Here is a 20,180-nt window from a genome sequence, read left to right as displayed (position 1 = left end):
CAGCTGCCATGCACAAAAACTCACGGTTTTTTTCCCCCCTCTGCTCCTTTGACATCAAGGATGCAGACTGAGAAGGTGGCTCTGAATATTTGGAGAAGCCAGACCTACCCACCTCCCACTGACACGACCCTGGCTACAGAGAAGGGCCTGATGGCCACCAGTGCTGACCGCCAGCAAGGGCTGCAGACCTCAAGCAGGCAGGGAGGGTGCAGAGCGTTCTGGAAACTATGCTGCCGCTTTCTTCTTTCTTTCACAAGGTCAGATTTTTCCTTTGGTGATGGTCATGGTCAGTGACACTGGCAAAAAGTCGATGTTAGGAGCCTGTATGAAGACACAGGCCCTGTTGCTGGGCAACATCTGATGGGAAATCCTGCCTGCATCCCTAGTACTGCACAGAACCACAGGCCACATAATTCTTAATGATTTTTGATGGATGATTTTCTCTAGTACTCACCAAAACTGGGCGAGCTAGCTTCAAGCTCCAGACTATTTTGTAGGAGAAAGTGGTTCAAGTATCACCATGACGAGACAACGTTTTGGGGCTTTCTCTGTTATTCTGCTCCTCTACGTTAAGCAGACCAGTAGAAAGAAGACATAAACCAATTCATTCACTCATCATGTAATTACTGTTTTATCAACTGGTTTAAACATATATACCTAACATAGTAATTTAAACTGGGAAAAAATGTGATGACACTTGGTTTCAGACTGCAACATCAATAAAGTTGTAAGGCACAGGCATTTGGATCAGCATCTCACAGTCTGCAGTCATTAAAATAGATGTTTCAAATCTCACCCAAATATAAAGCAAATGCCCTACCGAAAAAAATCAAGAGATTGCTCCCTTACTTCCCTGCACTGTTTTTGCTGCAGCATTACTTAAAATTATTCAGTCATAGGAAACTGGAAAGTCTAGAGGTGGGATGCCTGACTCTAAAGGCACACGCAGGGGATGCTCTGACACCTGCTTACAGAGGAATCCTGGCATGCAACATCTACCCATAGGAAGTGAGAGAAATCCTTCCAGGTGGCAACGGAGCAAACAAACGTGTTCGTTGGGATGACCCACTTGGTCAGCATTTGCTCCCACAGCAATGCAGGCACCAAGAACCCTGGGTGCCTGTGAACGGGGTGAGCTCCTGTGGCGGCCGAAGGGCTGCAAGCACCCAGCCTTGCCGGGCTCTTCCTCAAGGTGACGCAGCCCTCCCTTCCAGCCTGCTCCAGCCAATGCTTCCTCTCAAGCCCTTGGCTTTGCCCCTTGCGTGTTAAACATCCACGACTGCAGAAGATAGATACATCACGGGGCTGCTGCTAGGTCAGGTGGCTGAGCGTGGAAATACTTCAGGGCTTGTTCTGTTTTAGTGCACGACGGCTGCAAAAATACCCACGTTTTGCTGTAATAGGAGGTTGATTAGCTCTTCTGTTGATCAGCGGGTGCTCTTTAAAGAAAGCATTTCTGGACCGGCTGTAGCCTTAATTGAGGCAAATCATGTCATTTGTTTGAACTGCTCTACTTGCACAGCTTTGTGTTTAGCTTGCAGAAGAATCGGAAAGATGACATCGATTCAAGACTGTGCTGCATACATGGCTCTGACACACGCTGCCGCCCGGGTACCTTCTAAGAGCGGGGACTTTTGTTCTGAGATGTTGCTGAGGCAGTGGCTCTGTCTGGCAGGGACTGCAGCACGGCGCTGGCAGTCAGGGGCCGCACGGTGTTCATCAGCCCAAACCCCCCCGAGGCTGTTGGGGATGAGCAGACAGCCAGCGTGTGGCAGTTGATCTCTCCGGGAGATCCACAATTCCTCTTGTCCACGATTGGCCTGAGGAAAAAAAAAAAAAAAAAAAAAAGAGAGAAACGCTAAGATGAAATTGCACCCTGGGTCTGGAGAGCCACATTCTCCCCACCAGCTCTGCCATCTCCTGCTCTGAAAACTGAACCAAAAGCTGCCAGGCCTGGGAGCAGCACAAGGCACACCAGCCTCCCGTGCAGGCACGCGCTCGCTGCCGCTGCTGCTCTGCAATGACTACATGAACTTCAACATCTAGGTGTCATGTCGCAACTCAGCTTTATTCCTTCAAAGAAGCAACACAATGCTAATCTTACAGTAAGCGGGTTCAGAAATAACCATGTTTTGGTGCATGTGACACTGCTCTAATGCCTACTTTATTTTCCAGAGCTCATTCTGACATGAATTAATGTCAGTGTCAAGGGAAAAAAAATAATGAAGTGGGATTTCAGGAACTTGTCCTGGGGTTTACCCGAGGAGAGCCTTGAACAAGCACCACTGCAAGAGCTCTGCAACAGATGTGGCCATTGGCTCTGAGTGGGGAACATGAGGATGGAGCAGTAAGAACAGAGGAAAAAAAGCAAACAACTATTATTCAAGAAAATACAAAATTTCCAAAGATCAAGCCTCAAGGAACATGAGAAAATGTTTCATTTTAACATTACGCGGACAAAGGTAAATGTCAGCAGAAAAAAAAGGAGCTCCTTTTACAGAATAGGCAGAAGACTCCGGAGACGACACAGAAGGCTGCTTTTTCCTGCCATAAAGTCCCTCCTGTTTTCCTGACACACTGCAGACAGTGCTGCCAGTGGTGCACATATACCTGATGCTTGTTGATCCAGCAGCTGCTGGTCCTGAAACAGGCCTTTGCCGGCCAGCGTTCCCAGCAGGCTGGCGCTGCCCTTGGGATCCAGAAGCAGCTGGCAAGCTGTGCTGGCTCAGGAGAGCAAGAGCCTTGTCCAGAGGCTGGGATGGGGTTTCTTGGTGAGCCCTTGACTGGCCTCGCTGTGTCCACTGCTTGTCCTCCTCTTGGCTGGGTATTTTTAGGCACCTTACCCTGTGGTTCCTCATTTTCCAGGGTCGTGCTGCAAGACCCATTAGGGATGCAGGTGAAGGGCTTTTTGGAGGGGACGGAATTAGACGGTGGTTTGGGTTGGAGAACACTGCACCTTCCTGACCCTGTGACGAACCTGAAACAGGAAGGAGAAGCACAGTGATTTACCAGTTCATCTTACTTCTGAATGACCAACCCAGTGAGCAAAAGGCTTTGGAGAATGCTGTGTGATGGAGCTGGGTGGGCAAATGTGTCGCAGGGCACACAGCAATGCCGGCCTTGTTGAATTGCTTCCTCTGATAGTCAGGGGTTTGGGTTACTTGGCAGCCTCCCTGCCCATGTTGCTGGTGATGTGCCATGCACTGGAACTGCTCACGAGCCATGCACAGCTCAAGAGGGACAGACCAGCTCAACCATCCTCCTGCTCTCAGGCAGGATCATACCTGCATCACTCCTGGCCAGTGTTTGCACTGACTTGCTTTAAATACTGGAGGACTCCATCCAGTGGTCTAACATTCAAGGCACAGGAGTAATCACAGGTGAGTGGATCCACTTTTTTTTTTATTCAGAGGCAGAGGTGTAAGGATAAGATCTTGAGATTAGCCTTAAAATAACAGAAAGTGCCTGACTGCTAGGGAAAATACTGCATTACATGCAGGGCTACTATCGGGCTGTTCATATTTTAGCCCACGTAATCCTCAGGTGCAACATACGTAGAAGAAAAATCTTGTTCCTGATTTATGAATATAACATGCATGCATATATGCTTAAAACCATTCTATAGATAGCAGGGATCTGATTGCTCTTGTCTATTAAAAGAACCAGTTGTACCTAAACGCTTGATCTGTGTGGTCCAGGGCAGGAACACAATCTAAAGAATGTGCCACCAAAACCCAGGCTCAGAAAGTTCAGCTTTATAGCCCCTAATTAATGGGGATGTATTTTACTGCTTAGGTAACCACATAAAGCTGATCTAAAACGTTCACTGCATAGTTTCCATCATACTGTACGCTTTCAAAATGCCTGAATTTCATAGGGTTTTTTATTTGTTTTTAAGTAAAGGCACTCTGAAAGACTGGTATGCCTGATTCAAAAGCCCAGAATAACACTCAATGACTCCCAAAGAATGCAGATTATACAGATCCAATGCTGCAAACACTTTTACACGAGAGCGGTTTTGCTCAAGTGACTTGTCCTTTCCTGGTCAGAAGGATTGATTCCAGCTACAAGTTGTTCTGTGAGAAAGCCACATTGGGTAGGACAAACTTCTGAAACTAAGTGTTGAGGCACTTAAATATATCTCCAAATCTTGACACAGTCTCAAGTCACAGAAGTCAAGTGATTTTTAACTGCCTTGCTGAATAAAGGCTATCAGATGCTAAAATTTTACCGGGTATTTGCTCTGCAAAACACATATGTCTATTAGTGACAGTGGGAAAAGGCTACTGTGTTTGTGATTATTTGAATCTTGGTTATTATGGCCAGCTGCTTGTGATTTGGGATCTGGGCCATCTCCCCCCCACCCCATGCCTTAGGTAATACTAGATTTCAACTGCTCCATCCATCTTGTAACCAGATCCTAACAGATTTGATTGCAAGATGGGCAGATCTATGCCATCCGTTCACTTCCATAGTCCTATAGCACATGACACTGGTACACTCTGAGATGTCTGGGGCATTGTCTACTCAATCTACAAAGATGATGAGATCATAATAAATCATACTCAGCCTTAAGAAATCAGATTAAATCTGAAAAAGATCAGATTACATCTAAAGAGACCATGAGATCATAATCTAAGACTTCTGCGGTCACTAGACAACAGGTCATTCCTTTAGGTTTTTCTAAACAGCTTCTGTTCCTGTTAAGGAGATATTGTTTATATTATTGTTAATACACAGAGACATTGAATAGTTTGATGGTACTTCTGTTTTTTTTCCAAAATATATTTTCCAAAATTTTAATAGATCCATTTTTACCCTTGAAAGAAATGTATAAAATGAAAACTTACATGCTAATATTTATTGAGGCAAAAAAAAGAAGTTGTTATTAACAATAGAAACAGATTAAAGTTGTAATTTTGTAAGGTCTCCTACTTGATATGTGTTTGGAATAACCATTATTAATGTCTCTAATAGTCTTCAATACAATATACAAAAAGTAGTGAAGAGTGGGAATTCTGCTTTCGTTCATGCAATTCCAGAGAGCCCTTTGGCTTTGTTCCTGAGCAGAAGAGCACACCGCAGTTTTAAGCTCTTTTACTGAATGTATTCCTTTGGTTGCATATCTTTCTAGAATTCCCAGTTGCCCAGTTAAACCTTAATCATTAGCTCAGCCATTATTTCCGTCAGTGCCAACTGTATTAAAATATAGTTCAGTTGGAACGACCGTATTTTAGACTCACCTGGCACTGACAGAAATTAATGACACAAGGTAAAAGACGGAAGCATGTCCTTCCTCTAGAGCTGATGCTAAGCTGGTGTAAGATCAGTGTTGTTCCTCTTAATTCTACAGATCCATGCCAAAATGTATCAACTGATAGTCAACACGGCTGGCCACCGTGCCCTGCTTAAAAACTTGAACGGATTACTTCGGGTCTGCCTCTGCAATAATATTTCCAAATTGCTGCTCTAGAGCACAGAAGCCAGATCTCACAAAACACCGCAGTTACTAACACACCTATCTACAAACGGTTAGTAGCACGTGTCACTACCAAGGGATAACCCACCCCCACAGGTTTAGGTCCAGTACCTGAGGAAGATTGGGACAGAGAGGAGTGGCAAGAAGAATCAAGTGAAATCCTTTCAATGAGGTCCTCATCACAGGTCTCCCTCAACTCATCTCCACAGCTGTCGGGCAGGCTGCAGTCGTCACCCTCTTCCTCATCACCAAGAGCTGCCTTCAGTGCTTGGGTGGCTTCTTCTTGCTGACCTGTTTGGAGGCACCTGGACAACATCGAGTTTCACATCCATAGTTAGCCTTGGAGTTGTGAACGTGCAGCCAGCCAAGTGCAGCTTGGCATGGCCACACAGGCAAACACCCAGGCAGCGGGTTTAGTCACCCACTGCGATTTCCCACTTTCCTGGAGATGTGGAAAATCATTCTAAATGGATCAGCCGTCTAAGCTGCCTGTGTCTGATTATCTGAAAGCGTGCTAAAAAGTTAATCAAGTGAAATGGGGCAGATTTAAAGTACTACACAGGGAAGTAAGCTCAGAGAAATAAATTCATCATCAGTTCTACTTCCAAACCCACCGTTATCTGTCTGTGAGATAGATGGGGGAATCTCAGCATGCCAGTATTTTCCTTTCAGCCTTTCATTTGGTTAGGCCAACGCGATGCTTGCAGAAAACCTCATCCACTTTCACTTTTACTGGCTGAAAGATAGACACTGGCAGGGCCAAGAATGCCTTACCAGTTACGAAAAGTCATTTCCTTGCTCTCGCTAAGCAAGCCAGCCCACCCTGCCTGGGCTGGTCCTCAGCCTGCTCTACAGAGAAGTCAGAGGTTTCTTCTCCCTTGGCCACCCCACAGCAGCTCCAGCGGCAGAACTGATGGAAGGATCAGGGAGGATGGATGGAAGGATCCGGAAGGACTGATAGAAGGATCCGGGAGGACTGATGGAAGGATTGGGGAGGACGGATGGAAGGATCCGGGAGGACGGATGGAAGGATCCGGGAGGACGGATGGAAGGATCCGGGAGGACTGATGAAAGGAATCCCACCCCAGGGACAGGAAGGCAGGAGGCCAAGTCTATCCCCTGAAACTGCCACCAGGTGGCCAAAGAGTTTATTTTATTATTACAGCACAAAATGAATGCCTGTTTTATCGCACGACAAGATTGCTCCCGCTGTCTCACCGCTTGTGCTGCTCACTCTGTACTCTCAGGTCAGAGAACACATCTTCCTGGTGCAGATCTCTTCCTCCTCCAGAGCCGTAAATGTTTTCTGTCCTCAGACCGCACAGTTTCAAAGGTGCAGGTGGCTGCAAAAATGACAGGAGTTACCTTGATGACCTCAGGAGCTCTCCCCAGCTCTGCTTCTAGATTGTGGATTTTAGAAGGCATCAAAATCTGCTGTCACTCCTGACTTCTCAGATCACCCCTCCCTACTTTCTTGCTCTTCAGTTTAAGAAGCACCATGCCCCGCTCACATGCACTGTTACAGCCTGAGGAACCCAGGGTGGCTGTAACAAAAATGCTGATGTATATCTCACTGGTGTACAAGCCCATAGCATCTATACCAATAAGCACATTAAGACCAGTACCACAGAAATTGCACCATTCGGCATATGACCGCAGTCCCCTTCCACATCTTAGTTTATAACACACAGTCATTCACTGAAATGCTCACATTTGTTTCAGAAAAGCTTCCAGTGCTCGGGCAGTAGCAGCAGGGAGGCAAGGGAAGGACACATTTTTTTCCCAGCAGTTCTTTAACATCTGTTGTCAGCATTAAGTGAGGCTGCCGACAGCGCAGCGATGCAGGTACCCTGTGCGGGCCGTTTCCCTGATTTAGCACTGCCTCTTTAAACCCACACACGTGTATCCCTGCCATGCTGCACCTCAGGGCTCACAAAAGGTGACCATGACAAGCCAGACTGCACCCCTTTATAGGGGTGCCCTCTCACCCAGATTCTGCTGAAGCAAGCAGGCCAACCCGCCAGGCTGGGGTACCACCCCGCTGCCAAGAGGAACACACTTTGGCTTTGTGTTTGTTTAGGCAATAGGAATGGCTCTGCAGCATCAGCGATCTGACTATTTATGCCAGCATCAAAGAAACACTTCTAAAAAAATTGTATCTAATAGCTATTGTAGAAATACCATCAAATTTTGCAATCTTGCTTTGCGCTTTGCTCGGCTAGAATGATAGGAAATGTGCTGCCAGCAGCCAATAAAGAGTTTTCACATGTTCCTTTACAGCTGATGGTTGATGGCTGCTAGGACACGGGCACCTTTGTAACGGTGGGGCAAAAGACCCTCCGTCCTCCTCGAGGCCAATTGTATGTTGCAGGCTTTTGGGCTACAGAAGAGAGTGAGCTGCCACAAGCCACAGCGGGTGTTCAGGTTTATCCCAGGATTTATAGGGGTCACTAGGCAGGAATACGAAGTCTGCAAGAAAAACATACACCTAGCTTTTGCCTCCTGGCACGAAGGGCCTTGGTGGGGTTCCCGCATATAACTTGACTGAGTCCTAAGAAGAAAGGAAAAAAGGAAACATTTTACTCCAGCATTTAACAAAAGGTGCTGTCTTCGAAATCAGTCAACATCATTTCCCACAGACTGGAAGATGGGATATTCCATGGCATAGGCTCAGCGTGTCAGCTGGTGTGGCCTGACACTGCTGCTTAGAGGCAGTTTCTCCGTTTCTGCCAGAATCTGTCTCCTTCTGCTTCTGCTCTGCCTCCTCCACTGCGCTGGTGCAAACATTTGTGTGGCCACACAGGCAAGTCAGATCAGGAAACAGAGCCAGATTAAAACTAAATATGCTATTTGGGATTTTTTTGTTTGTTTGTTTTGCTAGGTTATTTTTCAGCTAGACCTCGATCAGTATCAGGTTCCCCATGTGGCTGTGCAGATGCTCTTGCCAAAACAAGAGACAAGGCAGTACAGGGGCAGGAAGAATCAGTGAACATTGGGTGAAACTGTCTCTACCAGTAGAGCTAGTTACCTAAAAGTGCACGTGAAATCATGGTCTCATTCCCTGGCAATGCTGCACTTGGTTTCCATGTACTTTCCCGAATGCACGCTCAGCTGTTGGCACTGCATTGCTTCATCTAGTTCATCACCCTGAGTCCTACCTACAGCAAGGAACTCAGGTGGGACTGGCATCTGAGCGAAGCACCCCACAACGCTGGGAAAACAAACACCATCTTCCTATCTAATCTGCACTCTATGGGCCAGTGGAGTTGCACCATCAAGGTCTTTCCAGGAGCCAGGGAAGGGTGTCTTGGGAAGCACCAAATATTGGACCAGAAGTGAACTCCCTTTCCATCCGGCTGTCCCCAGGAGCTGCTAGCATGGCAGTACTTCCAGGTGGCCAGGGCACGAAGGGCAGCGGTGCACCTGTGTTTTGGGCGAGCCTGTAGGTCAGGTATGTGAAGTCAAGGAACTGACTCCTCTTGCTGAGGGACCCACCCCTGGAAACCCAAAAGAAAGTGCTCGTTGCCAGCAGTGATGTACGCAGTTTGATCCGTGGGCATGATCCAACGGGGGCTGAGTGTGCATCAGCGTGCCTTTCTAGGGGACTACCTTGGACCACATTCCTGTGACTGAACAAGATGTGCCCAGATGCGACTTAAGCGAGCCCCAGCTGGGCTGACGGGTAATTTAAAGGACTGAGCAGGACAACTTTTGACGAGGTGTGAAAGGCAACTCCAGCAAGACAGCACCACTGCAGGATGGGGCTGTCGAGAGGGACAGCAGCACGTAATGCCTGGGGGTGAGGGGCTGAGGAGGGGGAAGCCGGGGTGACTTGCACCTTCTGCTGCAGGGGAAGTTAAAGGAAAGCCCACGCTAAAGCAGGTGAGTCTTATGGAAGAAAAACTATACTGAACCTGATCTAGTAGCAGCATGGGTGGGTGGTATTCAAAGTAGCCAGGCTTTCATCAGCAGTAATAACATTCAGAAGGAGGTGGAGGTGTGGGAAAGAACAGGATTAAAACTCATACATTACCATGTGTCAAATCACTGGAGGCATCTTCTGCGAGCAGCTCATCAGGAACGGTGGGAGCTGGAAGAGGACAGCCACTGTGCAAGAGGTGGGCGTTGCCACATCTCCCCGCGTTAGCAGACCATAGCGCGGTTCCAGGTCTGGAAGTTGTCGGGGGTCTTGGTCTGCAGCCAGACTGCCTTGCTACTGCCCCGAGACACGAATCTAAGAGAGAGGTTTCACTAGTGTAAGCACAGTGGTGCAAGGCTTCAGACACACCGTCACCATGCACTGCTAATACAGTGGGCTGCTGCTGCACACTTGGAACTGTCGGGGACAGAAAAATACGTCATCGTAGCTACAAGAAATGTGCTGGAATGGGTCCAGCCAGGAGACAGAGGGCTTCCTGGTGCTGCATGCAGTCCCCCGCGGCTGTCCTCTGCAGCAGACAGAACCTGGAGTCCCCAACTAACCACAGTCCCTTCCCACCCTCCTCCTGGCACAGAGACGGGGGGTCAGGAACCCCTCTGTGCCCACCACCCAGCTCCGAGTGTCCCAGGGGTGAGCCTGGATGTGTCCAGGGCTCCGCTGCTTCCCCTGCCTGCGTGCCTATGGTAAGAGTAAGCTGCCTCTCATGTGCAGCCCACTTCCCTGTGGGGAAGTGCTGCAGGCTTGCCAGAGTCACAATCCAAGCCCTCAGTCTTAAAATACATTGCTTAAATGCCCAGGCACAATGATGATGGCCACCTTGCCAGAGCTACTGGTCAATCAGGACAAACCACGTACCAGGAGTTACGGAAATCTGGGAATGGCAGTGACAGATTTTGCCAGTACTGCCTCAGAGACAGATACTTCTCTACCTCAGAAAGAAAGGTGATAACCGAGGTTTTGTAACTCTGTGGGACAGGGTGGATTATACACAAGCTAGCAAAGGCAGACAGAGCCTTGTCCTCTTACCTGCCCGACTGCTGGCTGTCCTGGGAGCACAGCACAGCTGTAAGAGCAGCACATGCAGCCAACAATCCATAGGAAAGCAAATTTCATTTTGGTGCCTAGATGAATAGCACGCTTTGTGAAGTGTTGAGCATCTCCCAGCTCCACAATGCAGCAATCAGCTCTGTAATAATACGGCCATTTCCTTAAGAGCTGAGTGTTAGGGACCTTTAACATACCTTGGCCGTTGTTATTAATATAAACCCATGAAATACACAGTGGGTGAAAAGTACCGGAGTCAACATCGCTATAGGAAAGAAAAAAATATGGGGATGTCTTAATCTGACCATATAAGATGATCAGTTTAGAGCTGAAGGCAAGACTGTAAGTCTGGTTACACTAGGAAACAATACGAATTCACATTTTTGTGCTTCATTCCCACTGTTCCTGTCTGCTCCCTTTGTTAACTAGTTTTCTGAAGTGTAGCTGACGTTGCCAAAGCAGGATCACCGAGGGATCAGATTTTAATGGATTTTTTCCCTACCATAACTACTATTACAACTAACGATTCGGACCCGCAGGGATTAAATAAATGACAAATGTATGTACTTATTCCAAAACAAACTAAATTTTTAATGGAGTACAGTTGGCAGGCACACCACAACTGGGAGGGGAGGGGGGGCTGGGAAGCCAACTGCATTGCCCACACTAATGGGAAGCAACAGGAGCAGTTATAGGAAATACTTTGTAATATTTAATGGTACGTGGTAAAGTGCATGTAGCATGATACATAAAAGCGTGGACATCTGAAGTATAACGAAGGCTACAGGCAAAGGCAAAACAGATCTATTTTCAAACCATTTACTCTCTACTAATGATTGTAATGGACTTAATCACAGAGGCAAAGGAAATGGAACAGATCTCTTACAGGACCATGCAATCTCAGTTGCTAGGATGTTGCTACTATTGACGGGGGATGACCAAATTGCCTTTCCTATTATTAAACTGGAGTAGGAAATCCCGCTACATCCATGCTACATGGGATTGACTGCTACCATGGAAAGGCCTGCGAACAGCTGTTGTTGAAACATTCTTTTCCAAGCTTTGCTTCTTTCCATCATGCAGAACGAACGCTAATTACAGACTCCCAACTGCTGCTGGATTTGTTTGATGCTCTAGAACTCATCTGCATTCTTTTGATCTTGATGCACAGCTTAGGACAGCTTTCATTTAAATCTGCACCATGCTGAATTCTAGCTTCCTCACTTCCCAAGTGGAGAAGACAACGTCCTTCACCTCTTTGCGATAATTGAACGCTGGCTTTGAAGAGGCCAGCTTGCTCTTCATCTTTCTTTTTCACACATCATAACCTGAAAAATGAACCCCAATAGGAAACCTGACATACCTAACCATGACAGGTCTCCAGCTAAACCACCTTTCTTGATGGATTCCTTGATGATTAGCCAGTCCTCATGTATCTTCTTGGCAGGAAGGAGAGCAGTCTGGCTTGCTGGTACTTCGTCCAAATACTCCAAGTGGGGAATGAGGTTTTTTACTTCAGCTCTGTAATTATAATCTGGGTCCTGGAGAAATCGAGAAAGTGATCACAGTTTATTTGACAGACTGTGGACATCCACCAGCAGCACAACAGTGTTCAGTTTGTATGACTGCCGCATAACTTGAAACGCTTTCTGCGAGGCAAACCTATTCACCTCATTCAACAGCAATACATACGGACAGGAGTTTCATTTCACTGTGCTTCCTCCTCTCATCATTTCTACTTGAACTGATCATGGGCACGTCCTGAGCATTGCAAACACGTGCCTCCTGCCCAAAGGCTCCTTTACTGTTTACTTTATGTAAAGTTTACTCACTGTTTTTTTTAAAACACCACAAACTTTACGTACTGTTTAGTCACTGATAACTTTGGCATTTGTCTTTGTTATATTATGTATATTATGTTTTACATTATGTATAATGTAAAAAAGCATAAAAGGCCACTGATGCCCCTGGAAAACCTGTGCACCCTCAGCATTCAGCCAGCCTCTCTCCCTGCTTTTGTGATTCTCTGGTTGCTGCATCAATACTCAGGTGACAGGGAAGACTCGAAAGCGTGTTGAGTGTTGCTACACCGGCCCATGGAAAAAGAGAGAACATTCCCAGGGAACCATAGACCAGCTACAGTGAATGAACTGCACTGATTTTCCGAGGCAGTCTTTGGGGATTCGCTGTGTGATATTATACAGTTAGAAGCAATGGCTTACTCCAAATTACATTTTCCTCTGCAAAAGGTGGCACGCCAACAGCAGGTGCAGAAGGCTGAACTGGACTGGGCTTGAGTTTCTTTTGTGAGGGCTGGAGAAACAGCGTGATTGCTCCCAGTGCGCACGGACTCCGTGTGACAGCTGTGGGGGAAAGCATGGGTGCAGCTCCCTGCTGCAGGCACGGGTGGAGCTGACACGTTATAAAATGATTCACCAGCACATGCCAACGCCTGGGGACCTGTGAGCAGCGAGGCCAACCCAGAACAGTTACAACTGTGCTCAGAGCACATGGCGAATTGGGCTGCTTTGGTGGATTCCAGTGGCAGACCAATTTCAGGTGGCACCTTCATCTTTGGGAAAAATACCTCAGGGCTGACTGGGTCGTGCTGCTTTGCAGCGGGAATATTTTTGGGTAAAATAGTCCCACGATTACAAATGGCAGAACACGGTGATGGCGATCTCTTCTACCAAAAGAAAGTGGAAAGCAAGAGTGCACAGCTACTGGCAGAATACGAATGAACAGCTACCTACAAATCAACTGCTTCATCTGGATAAATATTACACTTTTCAAGACATTGTGTGCAATATTAGGAAACCCTACAAAGCCAAGTCCTCATTCAACAAACAGAAATCTTTCTGTGGGACCTGGATGGCTGTATGCTCCCTCCCTCTGCACGATGCAGCACTGAGGGAGACAGAGGGAGTTCACCAAACAAAGCGCGAGTTCGTTGTTAAGAGGCAGACACTAAATTTCTCTAACTAAGCCTTTAATCTTCATTTAGAAAATGAGTCAACCGATTGCCATGCTACCCCGTACCACATGTGCTCAGAGCAGTGCCTGGGCTACAGCCAATTCCCAGCCATGTCCTGTCGGAGGGAAGCATCACGTTACGCTTATGGTACATGACTGCAACAGAGGCTGCAGAATTTATCATCAGGTTGTTGCTCTTGGTTTAGATAAGAGGGGAAGATGAGCTCATCTGAAAATCAAATTACAGAGACCAAACAGCCTGTCTGAAGAAAGAGCAGTAAATTTAGCTGGACCATTCTGTAGATTAAAAGTAAATAAGCAGAAGAGCTTTGACAGAGCTGTAGCAAGGGCTAGACTACAAGAAGGAGCTTGAGGAATTAGAGCTGGCCATCAAGGGCACGGCAAAGTAAGCCCACATCTATTCTTTCCTGTATTTCAGGTGGCTTTTCTATACCCTGAAGAAATGCAAACATCAGTTGAAATGAAGAAAGCGACAAGGCCCACAGAGAAGCTCTTAGCAGGCAAGGGCAGGGCCAGCTTTGTAACCATCCCAGGGCTGAGCAGCTTCCCAACACGGAGACTGGGTGGGAGACCACAGTGAACTTACTGCCTGCCTGTTCCAGCTTGGTGTAAAACACCATCGTGCAGGCTCCCTCGACACATTCGGGCTGGCATTTGAATGCAACTACTTGCGCAGAAGTAGAGACAGCCATTCCGCAGGGAGAAGAGCATGGGGCACAGCACCACATCGCACTCCTCTTCGAATTCCCGCTGCGTGACAACACGCAGCAGCATCCCGAGGACTTATTTCCTCAGCTAAACAAACCAAGGGCGATCTGACATTTCTCCATTACAAGTGCATTTGAGGGCTGAGGATGCCAAGTGTCCTCCAAAACCACCACTTTTCATTGAGCAGGAATGACAAGGGAGTAGAAACAGACTTTCTGCGCTGTTAGGATATACTGCATCATGCTCGTGGTAGGAGGCTATGGGAAGGAAGTCTCAGAAGTTGTATTTGTCTCCGTGAGAGTAAAACCACTAAGCAGGCGTGCTTTGTCCACCAGAAGCAGGCAGTGCTTCCTTACTGTAGGAATAAGTTTTTTCCTCTCATGATTGCATCTTCCGTAAGGAAGAACTACTAATAGAGAAATCATTTTGTTTGCAAATCATTACAAATGTGGTCTCTGAAGTATACTTCTAGCAGTTCAAAACAGAAAGGCAAGTGTATAATATTTTCTTTTGGATTCCAGAGAGGAAAATTATGATAGCTAAAGCACTACCTTCTGTGGCTCCTTTTACTGAGGGATATGATCAAGCCAACAATTAAATCTGAAAAATGCTAATAACTCGTGTATCTAAAAAGCACAAAGATTTAAAATATGCACGTCTACTACATGACTGAGTTTTAGTGATAGCACCAGAGCTTTCGAGTCTAAATCCAAGACAAATATCAAACGCAACCTTTCACGCAAATTAACGGCACAGGCATGATCACTGTGAAATGCACACTGCGGAACACGGCACAGCGGAGGCACAGTGCCAGCTCCTGCTCTGCTTCCTTTGATAACCCCTGCGTTATCAGCTCTTCACGGTGCCGCCGGGGACTGCACCGTCCTTCCTGAGCGCTGCGTGTTACACACCTATGTGTGCGTGTGTGGGCCTGTCACCTTCCAGAAGGTCTGGATGACAAGGTATTGTGTGCTGGCCATAAACTCTCACCTCATGATCTTTGTTAGACACCATGTGACCAAAATGAGGAACACTCCTATTTGAACAGTTTTTTTAAACACTACTTTTCCTCCAGCTACTTTTTCAGCACATGCCAGGGTGCTCATTTTTATATCCCAGCAATGCTTGTTTTTTTGAAGCAGGGGAAAGTGAGAGGGAGTAATACAGCTTTGAGGCTGTCCATGTAGCTTTAGATCTCCCTTACTTTTCTTGGTGAGTGCCCTGAAACCCAAAGCAGTGTTTCTTCCTGATGAAAACTGTGTTTTCTATCTTTGTGACACGGTGGATCTCATGCCCTCAACAAAATACCTCCGCAGAAACGATTTTATCATTTCAGTATGTAAGAGGTGATCACTGTATTTTGTATCTTCAGCTTTTGCTGAAGGTATTTTTGGCCATTTGATTTTAATCTTTCAGGGGAAAGGACAGCAAGCTGTTCCTACAGCACAGCTTTTCCTAGTTATCTCAAGCATTGTTTTTCTGAGGGTTCAATTTTTGAGCATGGTGGTGGTCCTGGAGCACTCGCTGTTGGACCAGAGAGCTTCCAAAAGAAATTCAAACGAACAAAGACAGATAACTAATTGAGACATTGCAACTGGCACATCTTGTAAAAAAAATATTGGCTTTCTAACCCATTACAAGATCCCTACAGGCTAGAAGGATCCATACAGCTGGGGTCCACGCTCTCCTTGGTCTTCCATTAAGATGCTTGTTTGCACTGGAAGCTGGGAGACGGCAGAACAGCTGTATGGATCAGAACAGCTGTTTTCTAGTTTAATCCCATTCTCATAGGTAAGAAGGAACACATTGCTAGGAAACAGGCCTGAGTCTTTACTAGCACTCCTTGTATTTCATTTGTGCTCATCTTGGAGACAATACCCACAAGAGGACAAAATCAACAGGAATGAAAGATGAGAAATGCATCCCATGTCATCACTCGGAGCGATACAATAGGAAGATGCAGAAATTTTTCTCGTTTCCAACTCCGACTAAAAAAGCACTGCCAAAAATTAACACAATGTGTGCAAACCAAGTCCTCACCTCTGCTGATTCTGCATTTGGCTTCAGACAAATAAGGTTGCCCTCCACTGTCAGGCGGCTCAGCTTGCGACACAGTCCTAGGTACTGCATCTGGTTGATGTCCTCAATATTGTTCTCTTCCAGGTCCAAAACCTCAAGGTGATCCAGCCAGGTCAGCTGGCTCAGGTCAGAGATATCGTTATAGGCTATGTAGAGTTCCTCAGCAGAAGTAAACAGAATAAATATATAAACCACAGGCTTGCACAAGTAACACTCAAGCTTTGCAAAATGTTTTCTAATATTTGAAATATGACATGGCACAACAGGAAATGAGCACGCAAGTGAACACTTTTCAAGTGTGGCTGTTGTCACCTTAAATATCTAGGGCTAATATAGCAACGAATGCTATCCTGTATTAGGCATCTTCAGGAGCAGGCCTGAAAGTTACACCTTATCAAAAAAACCCCACCAAAACTGTAGTGTCTTTTAAACTAAAACATGCAATTGAAGGCATCCAACCAAAGTCCTTTAGTAAAACAAAGGTTGTAAAGAGAACAAAGCCTACAAGGAAAAAGTATCAACTGAAGATAGTTTTGAGATTGTCATTTGGCAGGACACATCTATACTTACCTTTAGAGAGCTGCAGGAAGAGATCCCATCTAAATCAGAGAGCCCACAGCAAGCCATCCACAGGACACAGAGATGGGACAACGTGGTTCCAAGATCCCTTACAAACGAAACAATTCAAGTTCTATTTGAATGGGCGAAGGAACTCAGGACTTGCTTTCATTTTCCCTAAGACTAGGTCACAGCTACTTCCTTCAAATCTCACATTGTTTACAAGAGATGTCATTAAAAATGTTCACCTTCAAAGGTGGAGAATGAAATTGTACCCCTCTTTAACCTCCCTCTCTCACAGACCTCTTTGTTCTTGTAAGACGACGTGGCGCCCCAGTTTGGTTTGATTAAAATTCTTCCAAGAGCTACATCATGATAGTTCTGTCATAAATCACAGCCAAACGCTAAGAATTAAGTGAGGTTTGCCTGTGCTGGCATAATTTACTCTTCACCAATAACCCAAATTAACATATCTGAGCCGATTGCAGAGTCACCTCACTTTGTCCTCGTACAGAGTTACGTTTCTTCTGATTTTGCAGTTGAAAGGAATAGCACTCTTGCCAAAAACCATTGTTTGAATCAGCAGAAAATTAGAATCCTTTCCATCCCATTTTCCCACCCTTTAGGTCTAGCAAAATATAAATAAGGGATCATTTGTATCCAAACTTTCTGGTCCTAATCCAAAAAACCACATACTGACCTGCTTAACTGCATGCATGTGTCATGTCCCACTGACGTTGCAACAGTGCACAATCCAAAGATAATTGTGCCTTTGAAAAATGCAAAAATGGTGGCAAATAAACTTGAGGGCTTAACCACCTTCTATATTTAGTAACATTAAGTTGCATAAAGCCACTGCTCAAACATAAATAAAATACAACAGTTTATCAAATCCCAAACCAAGCAAAAGGTCAGAATTCTCTGCTGCAGCTGTGATAGCAGACCATCTGAATAATAAAGAACTAAACAGGGGGGAACTAAATACAAGGCCAGTTTATCAGAAAAGGTAGAGACTGGCATGGAGTTCACAGAATCACAGCAGTGGCTGAGGTTGGAAGGGACCCTTGAAGATCACCCTGTCCGACGCGCATGCTCAAGCAGTGCCAGCTGCCCAGGTCCACATCCAAATAGCGAATATAGTTCTTAAATAGAGATTCTTGGACTTTTAAAATTAAAAAAAAAATAATTAAAATTTTAAATTAAACCCACTCAAATTGTGGATTAGCTATGTTTTAGAATACCCATTTTTATAATATACATTATCATAAATAATATATACTTGAATGCCCTGTCTAGGGAAAATTGCAGAAGATAAAATAATGTGGTCATGGGTTCCCTTCTAATCTTGGAATAAAGGTAACAGATCCCTTACTCTTGTCTTCTCTTTATGGACCATGGGAAAACCCAGCAGCTTTTCATTGCCCTCTGAGAACCTCGTGCAGCTTTGATGCAGCTTTGCAGCAAACACCCTATGGTCAATCGCCTGCCTGAGGGATACTGCACAGCCAGCCCAAGAGGCCAGGAAGCTTTTAGTGGGGACAGATGCACTCTTGTTTGTGTTTTTTGTTGTTTCTCCACCATCTGAACACTTGGGAAGAGCCACATCAGCAGAAAGGAGACCGCATAAGGTTGAAGAAAGGATGGATGCATGGAAAAATACCCCCAGATGTGCCTCTCCTGTGATTTATCAAATACAGGGTCAAATAGGAGTTTCTAGGCTGAAATTGGGGATTTTCACCCCTCTGCATTCTGGGGCGTGGTTTCTCCATGGGTTTCATTCAGACCTGTTTCATTTCATCCATCCTCTACCAACGCAGGGGCCCCAGGCACTGGGTGCCCCTCATCATCTCTGCCCTGGATGCTGCAGATGTGAGCTCGCGATGGGTACACCATACGACGGGTTTACGTAATGTTTTATAGCCTTTGAAATACAAACAGTGCAGCTGATCTAAAGGCCACGACAAAGCAAATAAGAAAAATCTCAGTCACCCGACATCTCTTTCCATCTAAGGCTACTCCTCCTTACAGAAGAAAACCCTCCACTGACATAAACCACAACTCCCCCACCAAATTCTGTGCATCTGGGTAGCTTGGCTGTGCTCACACGCGCCGCTGGTGCAAAGACACAAGCACAAAGCGAGCCACACGCACACACAACGCCCTGCACGTACACACAACACGGTCCCGCAGCAAACTTGCTGCAAACTTCACCTCGTCCCTTAGCTATGAGGACAACAGGGAACGCTTGCCATCCTGTCACTGGACCTGTGACCAGATAAGCCCCTAAAAAAATGGGAGTTTGTCACATGTCTTCCCACGCAGTCACCCAGATCACAATGTCCCTGGATGTCACCGCATCCCCAGCCCTGCAGAAGATCTTCCAGGAACTATTTACGCTGTGCATATGTTATAAATAAAACAAACATGGGTTCTCAGGCTTCCTTAAGGAACAGATGCCTCCCAAAGTAATATTTACAGAAATTTATTATTAGATTTGCAAGCTCTATGCCTATAATAAGAAAGAAATTAAATTACACTACAAAAGCAGAACCTACCATCAACCAAGGGCAACACATCCGTAAACACAAATACGACATTAGGAGTAACATGAAGGGATTACATTGCTCATTTCACGACCCACTTCAAACACTAATGAGTTTTTCAAATTTCAGGCTAATTTTGGTGCACAATTTTCTTTTCTGTAAACCACTGAACATAGGTAAAAGAAAGTGCTCGCTCTCATTTTTATATATTTGAAACAAGAGCTTCTGATAAGACGCTCTGTTCATTAGGCCAGCAAAACTGACGACTATCCTAACCTGATTATTTTAGATATGGTATGGTAAGGTACGATTAATAGATTTTATTTTTATTTTTAATTTGTCTTGTAGTTCCTAACTGAAGGTCTTTGGCCAAAAGATGGAGCTTCAGGTAGCATGCTTGTTCCTAACATTCCTCTGTCAATATAAAGGATGCCAAAACAAAGTGAAGGATTAACTCCCAAGCAGTTTTTACACAAGGCCCCAAGAAGAAACAGCGATTCCTCCTCCTGCTAAAACCTTGCTCACTTCATGCATTTTGAAGCAGCAGTCCCCTGCTCCAGCTCAGAGGTCTGAGACTCCCAGAGTTAAATCGTATTCCCCTGTGTGTGTTAGAGGTTTCAGTACCAGTGCTGGCTACAGCCGAACCCAGTGCACACCAGGCAGGGCCAGTCCCTACTCACGCCACTTGCTAAGTCATGCACAGCAGGTATTCTTTCAGAATTATGAGCTAACGAGTCTCCAAGCATTCTCCTGTTGCTGACACCACCAGAAGAAGACACTAATTTCAATGACTTCTAAAACCTACTTACATTACTCTTCACAATTTATGCTGCCA

The 20,180-nt window shown here is 45.8% G+C and overlaps 1 protein-coding gene across 3 annotated transcripts in view; it reads right to left on the bottom strand.

The window, feature by feature from the left end:
* Window positions 1-603: 603 nt before the first annotated feature.
* Window positions 604-20,180, bottom strand: part of LRRC56 (leucine rich repeat containing 56) — a 65,483-nt gene continuing 45,906 nt past the window's right edge. For all 3 annotated transcript variants that reach the window (XM_080405537.1, XM_080405539.1, XM_080405538.1), the window contains 9 exons: window positions 16,815-16,911; window positions 16,206-16,403; window positions 11,827-12,004; window positions 9,513-9,713; window positions 7,966-8,030; window positions 6,698-6,822; window positions 5,591-5,784; window positions 2,611-2,977; window positions 604-1,820 (listed from right to left, as the gene is read on the bottom strand). In XM_080405537.1, coding sequence (XP_080261663.1) covers window positions 1,619-1,820; window positions 2,611-2,977; window positions 5,591-5,784; window positions 6,698-6,822; window positions 7,966-8,030; window positions 9,513-9,713; window positions 11,827-12,004; window positions 16,206-16,403; window positions 16,815-16,911 — 1,627 coding nt within the window. In that variant the 3' untranslated portion in view covers window positions 604-1,618. The remainder of the gene's footprint in view (window positions 1,821-2,610; window positions 2,978-5,590; window positions 5,785-6,697; window positions 6,823-7,965; window positions 8,031-9,512; window positions 9,714-11,826; window positions 12,005-16,205; window positions 16,404-16,814; window positions 16,912-20,180) is intronic.

The sequence above is a fragment of the Falco punctatus genome, assembly GCF_963210335.1.
Source record: "Falco punctatus genome assembly, chromosome: 10".
In the NCBI taxonomy this organism is placed as follows: domain Eukaryota; kingdom Metazoa; phylum Chordata; class Aves; order Falconiformes; family Falconidae; genus Falco; species Falco punctatus.
This window is presented reverse-complemented; position numbering and strand designations above follow the sequence as displayed.